Below are 12,485 nucleotides of genomic sequence, written 5' to 3'. Positions count from 1 at the left end.
TGGAGGAGTGAACATCGTAGAGAATCAACCTGCAGCTCTGTAATCATGTCTTGTTTGGGTGCAGAGGAGAAATCAAACTCCCAAGGGACAGGCCTGAGGGACAGCGTTATAGGAAGGCACAGTTTTACTTCACCCTAGTGAACCTGTGACAGTGTGTTAAGGTAAGGGAAATAACCAGTTCATAGACTTTAACAGTGATGGCTATGATACAATTCATAATCTCTCCCTTTGAATAAGTCTTCTTACCAAAGAGCCAAGAATGCCTTGAAATCACTAACTCTGTTCTAAACCTTATGCAACTTGCTGTTTTATATGGTTTTTCAAAGTCATATGATATAAAAGTACTATCAGATACTCTCTAAAACCACAGTTCTTAACCTCTTATAGAGTAACAGACCTCTCAGAGAGTATGTTATAAGAAAGTAGGGACCCTAGTATCCTAGAAAACTGAATCCACACACAAAAGATAAAATTTCCGAGGTTTTACAGATTGTGTGAAGCCCATCCATAGATGCTTTATGTGTTGCGGGGAGCCCAGGTTTAGGAATTTTGTTAATTAAATGATGCTTTAATTTATGTATTATCTAAGTCACATGTGGATAACTTTAGATTAATGAAAATGTATACATTTTATGTATATACGGAAAGACTGGAAATTTCCTTCAATAACTTTATTCTTTACAAAATATATAAATAAATAAAACAATTCAACTTCTAAAGTATTACCACATTCAGGAAGAAGGCAGTCTATCACCATTCTAAATGACTGGAATGCCTCAATTTCTAATGGCAAAGTGCAAACTGAATTGAAATTAAGTTGGACTGTGACATCATTGCCAGGGATAGAAAAATAAAGTAACAAATACAGTCATTTCTAAATAAGGAACACTAGGCCCCTAGAAAAGTGACAGCAGAGTTTACTGAGTCTTGCACTCGGGCACAGCTTGTCCTGAGGAGGCGTGCCAAGGGCCTGGCTGAGGATCCACACTCTCTGCTCCAGCAGTTTGTTCTTCTGAGAAAAAAAATAGAAAGCAAAAGTCATCTTATTAAAAAACACGTTTGGTTGCAACACAACATGCAGCTTATATACAGTTTACCTTACAGCTGAGGTAATGTTTTCAAATTGATAACCCATTATGTTCTCCTGCTGTTCTTTAACATCTTTCAACGGCTTCCTCTAGCATGCTCCCAGGATGAAGTAAAAATTCCTCTCCACAACCCACAAAGTCCTGCGCATCTGGCTCTTCTCTCTCTGGCTTCACCGACTTCACCCAGAGGAACCTGTGTGCACTGCGCTCTGGCCACACGTGGTTTTCCAACCCTTCCCCTGGTTACGTCTCTCCCAGCTGGGCCGACCCTGTTCCCTCTGCCTGAATCGCCTTCCCCTCCCCTCTTTGTTAAGCTAACTCACCTTAACCTGTTAGATCTCAGTCCCCTTCTTCCAGGAAGACTTCCTTATATTCCTAAAACGACCTATTAAAAACTCATAGGCTTTTGAACTCTAGAACTGTACCTTTTTTGACTACTTGATCACCGTCTATACCCACTAGACTGTGAACTCCAGGAAGGCAGGGGCCATATCTGGTTTGGTTATCAATGTACCATCAGGGTGCAATATGTGACACATAGGTGGAGACCAAAAATTTCTGTTCATTGAATGAATATGTAAATGATATAAGTCTATGATCTGGCTTGTGTAAAATGAATATAATGCTACTGGAAATACTGGCCCATTGAATTGATAAGAAGGTCTTTTGCAGTAAAAGTAGTTATGTTTGTAGGATGGTGTCTCTCTGTGTCCTCGAGAGCTGCTTGTCTATCTGAGGGAAAAGTTGAAGGTTCAGGAGGCAGAATAAGACTTCCCTCGGGGTAAAAAGTGATTTCACTTCAGTGCTGTGCTTTGGAGAAACTTCTCACAGAGACAGCAAATGACATCTCTGCAGTGCAGCTTCTCCATGACATCTTCTCTTGTCTAAAACTTGCCCTTTGGGGCCACAGGTGACAAATGAGTTCCAACCGTTATCCCCGATCCCCAAGTAACCAGTATATTTACCCACCTGGCCGGAGGCCTAGACTTGAGTTATCAAAATAGCGAACTGGGTGAGGTGCTGGGAAAGACTTTGATCGGCCATCAAAAAACCAAGATTTCGGTGAGTCCTTTGGCACAGGATCTTGTAAATTCCGTTCCTTGCATTGAGAAGGCGTATGCTGTCTCTTTTGAGAAGCTGGTCCGGTCACTTTAGGAGACTTTGGAGAATTCTCACAAGTCACTTCTTTGTGAGCTTCTCTTTTAAGAGTTCTCTCCTTCCACATTTTGACCTCATTGGAAAGATGATGATTATTGCTTAAATGTGGGGAAAAATAAAAGAGACTGTAAGACTGCTCAATTCCAGAAATATATTCATATTTACATAAAATTTTTTTTCTTAATTGTGGTAAAATATATGTGACATATAATTTACCATTTTATCATATTTACATTTTAATTTCAACCTAATGCTTCCTAAGTTTGGATTATTTCCACAGTTCAGAAAATGAAATGAGGTCAATATAAATTGAAAAATTGTAGTAAATCTCCGTGATCACAGAATCTTGAAAAGTATGATATTAGGTTTCAAATGAATCAGTGATGTCATCCAGCGTGGTTTACCTACTGATACTCTGTGGCAATAATTTGATAAGTTAGTCTTCTGGATGGATGAATCTTTAATGTACCTTTGTTATTTTAAAAGATATATTACACTGTGCTTTTCTGGATTACTTATAGTGTTGCTTCCCACAGGAAATGCTGCCTGCATTTATTCACTCCTTCAGAGAAGCCTGGGAAGCAATCCTAGGCCCTGCTCTCCTTTCTTTGATCAGTCAGCCAAGTGTGTTGATACAACCTCACACTTTTGGGTTCCCCCATTCTGCTCTAGCAGCTAGAGACGCCGTATGAGCTCATTAGGCCCCAGCTTCAAATCCTCCAGTGGTGGTAATCCTCCCGTTACATTTAGGAGACCACCCCAGCTGCCTCAGAATGACCTGCAATGTGTAATCTGGACCAGTGGCCTCTGGCATCGCATCTTGCACTTACTCTGCCTCATTCTGTATGCTCTGGCCACACTGCATGTCTTTCTGTTCCACTTTCCTCTTTGACTCAAAGCCTGTGCACATGCTGTTCCCTCAGCCTAGAAGGCTTAGCCATCTCTCCTGTCATCAAGCCTAACTGCTACTCATTTTCAGATCTACTCTTACATATTAGTTTCTTGATCACCGCCCCTCCCCACATCTAGATAAGGTCTGATCCCTCTGTTGGACCCTTTCATAATGTCCTGTTTGCTTTTTTTGTTGTTTAATAGCCTCACACAGAACAGTAGCTATTTGCATATTTATTTAATGCCTATTTTTCTTCTATTGCATCATTAGTAAAGATTAGCACAAGATTCTAATCTTTGGTAGAAGCCAATTAATTAAATTTTTTACAACTGTTTATAAAGGTTAATGGGCTACAATAATGGACCTCAGGGATTCTCCTTTGAGTAAAGCCTCACTGACTTGGGCATATTTGTGGCATATTTAAGCTCCCCTCAAAGATCTTGGTTTACTTTTTGGTTCTTGGCTTAGTTAAAAACAGGCTTAGCTAAAATCAGTTGATGGGCCAGCCCTGTGGCCTAGTGGTTAAGTTCCGGGCACTCCACTTTGGCAGCCTGGGTTTGGTTCTCGAGTGTGGACCCACATCACTCTGTTAGTGGCCATGCTGTGCTGGCAGCCCACATACTAAAAATAGAGGAAGATTGGCATGTTAGCTCAGGGCGAATCTTCCTCAGGAAAAAAAAAAAGTCAGTTGATGGATAGCAAACCTCTGGAATGGTGCTACCATATTCTCATTCCTTTTAAAAAAGACACATTACATGAGCTCTAAAAATTACTTCCCCTATATGTGTGAGGGGTTGCCCACTGCAAAAAATATATATGCATGTGTAGGCATCATCCTCTCCCACACGTACCAGCATAAGCATAATTCCTGTATCAGGTAAGCAGATCTTACCTTAACAGTTCATTCCTTTGCTTTGTTAACTGTTCATTTTGCTGCTTTAACTTAGAAATTTCCTTTTCTAGCCGTATATATTCACTTTTCAAAATAAGAGCTTTTGTGCTTTGTACAATGCCGCTGCCACCCCCACAGGTTAAGGGTTTCTTTGAAGGCTGAGAATCAGTATGTTCTGATATCACTGTGGGAGGCAAACACACAGACAGGTGATAATTTTAATTATCTCCAAAGTTCACAATAAAGGAAACATTAGTAAGTTCAATAAATCACTATAAAAAACAAAACATCTCAGCACCATCTCCCTGAACGTCATCCTTGACTTCCTCCTCTTCCCTCACCTCCTATGCCAATTCCATCATGGATTCTAAGTATCTGCGGAACCCCTGCTTCTCTCCACCCACTACCTCCACCACCACCACCTGCTAGGATCACTCACGGTGACGGCAGCAGTCGGAGCTGCCCTTCACTGTCTACTCTCGACGCCAGTGGGGTCCCCTGGAGGGCTGCTTCCACCACACAGCGTGTGTGGGGTCCACCCCAAGGCAGTCAATGTGCTCCCAATACTCAACACGTATTTGTTAACTAAATAAACCTTAGACTGCTAGTAAAGAATATACTATTCAGTATTTTACACCATATGTGTACAAGTAATGTAAAGAACTGTTTTGTAAATTTTAGGTAAAATTGCATAAAAGTGTGAGGTGCTTAGAAAGTGGAACGATCCACTGGGTCACTGACTGTTTACAAGGGAGGGGCAAGATGAGTGTGGGGAAGACACTCAATGTCCATTTCCTTTTGAATTATTCTGAATTCAGGTACAACACGTACCTGAAAGTCACAAATTAGAAGGAATTATCCTGACCCTTCCCTAACAACAAAAGTTCTATTTTTACCCCTTGAAGTTTTCCAGGTAGGAGCTGCAATTATCCTGCAATGGACACTAGGGCAGTTCAAACTAAACAAGCACCAGACAATGCGTGGACAATAATACACACAAACATCATCTTGCATTTGCCTGACATTTAGAATTTTCAGTGTGCTTTCACACACAACTTTTAGCCTGATCCTTACAAGTCTATATCCAATCTAGAAGGTCAGGCGTTCTCCTCATGATTTCACAGGCTGTTAAGTGAGGGCAGTCAGCTTAGAGAACTGTTCGTGACGTTAGTTCAATGCTGGACCCACTACACAAAGCTGCCCCAAGTACTGTTCAGCATTCTCTCTTTTCAAATGAAACATAAGAGACAGAAATATGGGAAAAGATACAGTTTGAGGAATGTATATGCAGAAATTTGATGATTAGATTTGAAAACTGTATCTAAGATAAGTTTCAAAGAGTTTGCCAGAAAGCATCAAGTCTGTATTTTCAGTACCAACAACAAGTAGGATAATATTTACTGTATACTGACTATGTTTTTACAGTGCACATGGTTAAAATCTATTGAGATATGCTTGTGTTTTATTGGGAAGGGTACGTCTACCTTGACAGGTAAGTCATTCTTGTATACTACTGAAGGTATCTTCACTAATATGTAAAGATCTGATAGCGCACAGGTTACATTCATAGTTTTTAAGAATCTATAATGGATAAATAGTTGAGATTACAGGAAACTTAAGGAGGTATCACAGGATAAATATGATCTCAATGAATTCATTTTAAAAATAGTTCTTTATAAATTAGTGATTAACAGGTTTATTCTTGACTGTCATATATATAGTAGCAGTCTTCAAAATGTGTAAGTATACTGAGAAGTAAGATGGAAAAAGATCTGGAAATATCAGCATTTTCTACTTACTTGAAGTATCTTGGGCCTGCTGATTTCGTCTAAGATTTTCTCTCAATAGCCTTATAACTTCTTTTTGATGTTCTACAGTGGCTTTTGTACAAGTAATTCTATTAAGAATAACAACAGAAATATGTAAAAGGCCAGCAACTAATTTTTAATGGAAGAATAAACAGAACTGCTGTCAAGAATTTTCTGATAAGATACATCACATTGATATGATATGCATAAGCAGCAGTAGGTAAGCCCTCACGATACCCCCTGGTATCATGCACTTTATAGCCATAAATAACACCATCAAATTGGAAGTGTTCTGTTTGGCTGCAGGGGCAATTTTTTTTTAACATTGAGAAACCAATTCTTTTAAAATTTCTGAAAGCCCAATAGGTATTATTAACTGGATATTGAGCAAAATTACATTCAGGGGCACCATAAAACAAATAATTGGGTTGTTATCATGAGGTCCTAGAAACCTCTTGAAGGTACAACAATTACCAAAGCGTAAAACCAAAAGCACCTTCCTGTATATACTGTAAGGAAAGCACACTCGACTGCAGCTCTGATCTGAGGTGACACAGTCAGAGGTCACAGTCTGCTCATTGCACCCAGGAGAAAAAGACATTCTGTTAATTATTTGCTTGAGTGTTAATTGGCAATGCTAAATTATGAGACTTTCTGCCTTTCTTAGAGACTGAAAGTATCTGCTGATTCTATTCTATATAAAATTGCTTTGCATTTATTTAAAAAAATTTTTTTCTTTTGAGGAAGATTAGCCCTGAGCTAACATCCGCCACCAATCCTCTTTTTGCTGAGGAGGACTGGCCCTGAGCTAACATCAGTGCCCATCTTCCTCTACTTTATATGTGGGATGCCTACCACAGCATGGCTTGACAGGTGATGTGTAGGTCCACACCTAGGATGGTGAACCCTGGGCCACGGAAGCGGAATGTGCAAACTTAACCACCGTGCCACTGGGCTGGCCACTAAAATTGCCTTTTTAATGATGCTCCACTAAAACCAACAGTCCTATCAATAGAAGGCTGGTTAGAATGCATGAAGATTCAGAGTGCGACTTTTTGGGCAAAATTAGATATCATCATTAAACATTTATTAAACATTTACAGGAAGAATAAAAAGTGTGAGGAGTCAGAGGTGACATATTAATAAGTGGCAACATTATATTTCTAATTCAGTTTCCTTGACTCTCTGTTTAATGTTCTTTTCATTATGCTATACCACAAAGAACTTTAGGCATGCTATTGTATATGGTACTATACATAAATAAATCAATAAAAAGGGAATATGCTCTTGGGCACTAAGTACTACAATTTAAAAGGAAATAAAACCTTACACAAAAATACAATAGGAAGAACAAATGAAATTAAGAGAACCAACAGAAACCTTAGACAAACTGCTAAAAACACACACACGTTCTTAATATTCACTTTCAAACAAAAAAGGCCATTTTTAAGCTGTTCCTATATGATTGAACAAGAAGTATCCAAAGACATAGTATGTCAGTAATTGATCAGAATTGTGCTTGTTTTCAAAACCTTTGCATACATAATGAGAATTTAATAACTTTAAAATCTGTAGATGTTTGTATTTATTTTATAAAAAGCAATAACAATATCTTAATATATTTTAAATTTATACAGTTTAGAAAGGAAATTTAAGCTACTAAAGTCATATTCAATTAAGACAAAGACATACTCCTTTTCAAACTCCTTGGCATTTCTCATCTTCTCTAGGTCTATTTTCACCAGCTTTGTTTTGAGCTCTTCAATTTCTTCTTTATAGGGCTTAGCTCCTAAAGCAACTTTGTCCTAAAGGTTTTAGAGAAAAGAGAAATAAAGTAATTTTAGAGCAGTTTCAAAGACTTGTTAACTACCTAATATAGTAGGAACATTTTAAAACAGCAAACTCCAAACATATGAAAAGGAGGAAAGGCACAAATTTTAACCCTAAAATGAGTAACAAATAGATATTTGATGTGAAGTACATGTGAAGCTATTGGAAGCTAATGTGTAATTAGAAAACCTATGACTTCTATTTCTTAAAACAAATATTTTTCCAAATTAAAAAACAATATACTTAAACAAAATGAAACAGAAAGGTTGAAACGAATGAAATGGGTAGATAAAGGTAAATCAGGAAAATAAGACAAGAGATGAACAGTAATATAAATATCAAAGTAGAACTGAATTCAAGGCACAAAATATTATATAACATTATTGGGGATATTCTGTACTCAAGGTTGGTTCAATCTAGCCATACATCTACTTCGACTTAGAAAAAAAATCAGTCATATATACATACAAACATATACAAAAATCTTTTTTAATAAATAGGTTTAATTTTTTAGAGCAATTTTAGGTTTATAGACAAATTGAGCAGAGTACATAGAGTCCCGGTAATACCCGTGTCCTCCCCTAGTTTCTCCTATTATTAACATCTTAGTGTGGTATGATTGTTACAAATGATGAGCCAATATCGATACATTATTAACTGACGTTCACAGTTTACATTAGAGTCTATTGTTTGCATTGTATAGTCCATGGGTTTTGACAAATGTATGACACGTGTTCATCATCACTGTATCATGCAGAATAGTTTCACTGCCCTAAAAATCTCCTGTGCTCCACCTATCCATCCCTCCACCCTCCCCCAGAACCCTTAGTAATCATTGATCTTTTCCTGTTCGCCTAGTTTTGCCTCTTCCAGAATGTCATACAGTATGCAGTGTTTTTAGATGGGCTTTTTAAAATTAGCAATGTGCATTTAAGGTTCCTCCATGTCTTTTTGTGGCTTGATGGCTCATTTCTTATTATTGCTGAATAAATCATTCATTTCTTTTATTGCTGTTACCACAGCCATACTATGGATTACTATTATATATTGAATACAAAAATAAACCCATCTAAATAGGGACCCAGAGAGCTCTTCATTCCTCTAGGCGTTACCCCCAGTGCCTATAAAAACATTTGCACACACACGTAGTTAGCAAAGACTAAAAAGATGCAAGCTTCCAAAGCTGAGATGCTCAGCTTAAGGAGGTTGCTGACTAGGTTCTGGGAGGAGCCCAGTATTTGCTCAGTCACGGCACCAGTAAAATACCCTGGCTTTCTGGACCAGATGCTGATATCAGGGACTCCTTGAGCATATGACTGGCTGGAGTGGTGTCAGTTTTGTAAGAAACTGCCAAACTCTCTTCTAAAGTGGCTGTACCACTTGCATTCCCTCCAGCAGTGAGCAAGAGCTCCTGGCCCCACTCCTTGCCAGCATTCAGTGCAGTCAGTGTTCCGGATTTTGGCCATTATATTTTGAGATACAGTGGATGTACAGTGGTATCTGTTTTTTAATTTGCAATTTTCTAATGACATATGATGTGGAGCATCTTTTCATATGCTTATTTGCCATGTGTGTATCTTCTCTGGTGAAGTGTCTGTTCAGATCCATTGCCTATTTTTAAATCAGGCTGTTTGCTTTCTAATTATTGAGTTTTAAGAGTTCTTTGTATATTTTGGATAACAGTTCTTGATAGATATGTGTTTTGCAAAGATTTTCTTCCAGTCTGTGGCTTGTCTTTCATAGGGCAAACATTTTTAATTTAAATGAAGTCCAGTTTATCAATTTTTTTCTTTCATAGATTATGCTTTTGGTGTTGTATGTAAAAAAAGTCAATGCCAAACCCAAGGTCACCTCGATTTTCTCCTACGTTATCTTCTAGGCATTTTCTAGTTTTGTGTTTTAGATTTAGGTTTACGATCAATTGAGTTAATTTTTGTGAAAGGTGTCCAGTTGTTCAGCACCGCTAGTTGATAAGACTATCCTTTTCCATTGAATTGCCTTTGCTCTTTTGTCAAAGATGAACTGACTATATTTGTGTGTATATATTTCTGGGCTCTCTATTTTGTTCCATTGATCTATTTGTATACATTTTGATTTAAAAGTTCAAAGAACTCTAAAAATATTTATTCATTTATGACACCTAAAAGAAAATTTCAATATATTCTAAAAATGGAGAAATTGCAGTAATTTTTTTGCCACAATATAATGAAATAAATTAGTCATATATAACAGTTTTAAAACAATTCTTGAGTAAAAGAAATTGAAATTGGAAATACTCTCTTAGAAATGAAAGACAATGAGAATTCCTTATTTCAAACACACGACGTGTGCCCAAGCTGCACTCAGAAGCGCTGACAACCTTAAACATCCTCTAGCTGCCTGAGGAGTCTGAGCGCCTGTGTTCTCACTGAACAGCACCTGCTCATCCTATTTTAGATGGAGTCTGCTGAGAAACTTTCTTTGCTCTACCAGAAAAAGAATTCCTTTGAGATTCTGATTTGAATTACATTAACTTTAGAAATTAATTTGGGAAAAACTGATGGTTGTACAGTATTTAGGTTACAACCTAGGAAATGGCATATTTCTTATTTTAAACCACATGCTCTCCTATATTTCCTTTTAGAGTTTTGTTGTTCTTTTCATATATGTTGCCTCATTTTTTGTTAAGGTTAGTCACTTGAGCATTTTATATTTTGTGCCAGTTATAAATAAGATCTTTTTTTCCCACTGTGCAGGATGTCCCTAAAGTACTAGCACAGTTTGAATTTTTAACAAATTTACTACTACTTGATATAAATAATTTGTAAAGATACAACAGAGGAAATGTATCAAGATTTAAACAAAACTGTTAATGAGTCATTTGTTCAAATTACTTTCTTCTATATTCACTTAATAAACCCTACATTATATTGGACAGCTATATCCAGGTGAATTAAAATAGTGGTGAATAGGTTAAAAGTTAATATCTTTGCATTTCACTATGCCAAATCTCGAGTTAAATATACTGTTGCATTTTATAGAATATTTATATAAAATACAGAAACAGATTCTTAAAAATTCAAACTGTATAAAGATTTTATGGATACCCTATACTTTGCTTTCTTTCCTCATGGATGCTGTACAATGGCATACTCTATTATATTATCTAAATGGTTACTTTTAGTATGCAGGAAAGATATTCCTCTCTCCATAGACACCTGTATCAATCTATACTGAGTGTGGAGAAATTTGTCGCTTACTCCCTCTTTCTTGAAACACTAGCTTCACTTATATGAAGAAACTGGAACCACTCTGTTGCCCAGCCCCCCCTTTTCTTTTTCACTCACTGGCTGCTCCATCTCAGTATCATTTGGTTACTCCACATCTCCTCTCCATTATGCTTATGCCCTTGTCCAGTCTCATGATTTTTATATGCTGATGATTCCCCAAACTTAAACCTCTCGCCTATATCTTGCTCAGACTCAGATATTCAATTGCCTAAGTCATATCTCAACTTGGGTGTCCCCAGTGGGCATTTCCAATTCAGCATGTCCAAAACTGAACTTTCCTGGTTTCAAACTTCCTCTTCTGGCAGTCTTTCCCATTTCCGTATGTAGCAACTCTATCTTCTTGGCTGCTCAGGCCAAAAACTTTGGAATCATCTCTGACTCCAAGAAATACGAGAGGTACATGTTTGGCTTTCTCTTTGATAAATTGAATCTAAATATTTTGCAAAAAAAAAGAAATATGAGAGGAAGAGACATGTGCCACTTCTGGGCCAGAGCCTTTATGAGTACAGATTTTAAGACAATTTTTAGCTTCTCCATCTTGTCCCTTTTCTGTGAGCCTGAGCACGGACAGCTTACAACTGGGCTTTAACCATGCAGATGAAAACAGCACCAAGGAAGTGCTGGAGAAACAAGATGGGAGAAACGGGGGCCTCTGAATGACCATGTGGAAAGGAGCCACTTGCCAAGCTGGAACCCACACTTTTACGTGTGAAATAAGCTTCTATTTTGTTTGAGCCATTGCATTTTGTGGTTCCCTTTGTTGTAGGAGCTGGCACGTCACTAACAAACACGCCTTCCTGGATTCTATTTTCAAAGGGCAGCCTTTAAAAATTTAAGTCAGACTATATCATTTTGCCAAAATCCTCTGATGACTTCCCATCTCATCCAGAATAAAACCCAAAGTGCTTACAAACAGCTTTCAAGATGCTTTATGATTTGGCTCTCTGCTACTTCTCACCTATTTCCCCTTCTATCCTTGCCCACGCTGCTCAGGAGACGCTGGCTTTCTTGCTGTTTCCTTGAATACATCTCTACTTCTGTGTTGCGGCCTTCGCATTTGCTACTTCTTTTGCCTAGAAGGCCCTTCCCTACCAGACAGCTCACACCATCACTTCGTCATCTTAATTGTGCGGCTCTCCTCAACTCCCCTTACAAAATCACACTCCTACTCACACCCACTCTCACCCTGCACCTATATACCTCTGTCTGGCTTAATATTTTTCCATCGCACTTCTCACCGTTTAACAAACATATATACTTGTTTATTTTCTGACTTCATGAAGCAGAATGTAAGCCTCTTCAAGGAGGCTTTATTTTTTTTCCATTGCAGTACACATGGCATCTAGAACAATGACCAACACATAGTAGGTATTCAACAAATACTTGTTGAATGAATAAAAATGTGATCATTTAGTTATTTGAAGTATTAAAAAATTACTCTCAAAGATTTTAAAGCTTTACAGTTGATTTTCTTGGTTTTTAGCTATACTAACAATTTCTAAAAACAAAATTAAGATTATTTTCTCTTGCCTCTCTGTTTCATGTCTC

General features: G+C 37.7%; 1 protein-coding gene across 7 annotated transcripts in view; it reads right to left on the bottom strand.

Moving 5' to 3' along the window:
• Nucleotides 1-656: 656 nt before the first annotated feature.
• Nucleotides 657-12,485, bottom strand: part of CENPE (centromere protein E) — an 85,543-nt gene continuing 73,714 nt past the window's right edge. For all 7 annotated transcript variants that reach the window (XM_023637600.2, XM_023637601.2, XM_023637604.2 and 4 more), the window contains 5 exons: nt 7,531-7,643; nt 5,830-5,927; nt 4,031-4,214; nt 2,058-2,344; nt 657-1,012 (listed from right to left, as the gene is read on the bottom strand). In XM_023637600.2, coding sequence (XP_023493368.1) covers nt 918-1,012; nt 2,058-2,344; nt 4,031-4,214; nt 5,830-5,927; nt 7,531-7,643 — 777 coding nt within the window. In that variant the 3' untranslated portion in view covers nt 657-917. The remainder of the gene's footprint in view (nt 1,013-2,057; nt 2,345-4,030; nt 4,215-5,829; nt 5,928-7,530; nt 7,644-12,485) is intronic.

The sequence above is a fragment of the Equus caballus genome, chromosome 3 (assembly GCF_041296265.1).
Source record: "Equus caballus isolate H_3958 breed thoroughbred chromosome 3, TB-T2T, whole genome shotgun sequence".
NCBI classification, from domain to species: Eukaryota; Metazoa; Chordata; class Mammalia; order Perissodactyla; family Equidae; genus Equus; species Equus caballus.
This window is presented reverse-complemented; position numbering and strand designations above follow the sequence as displayed.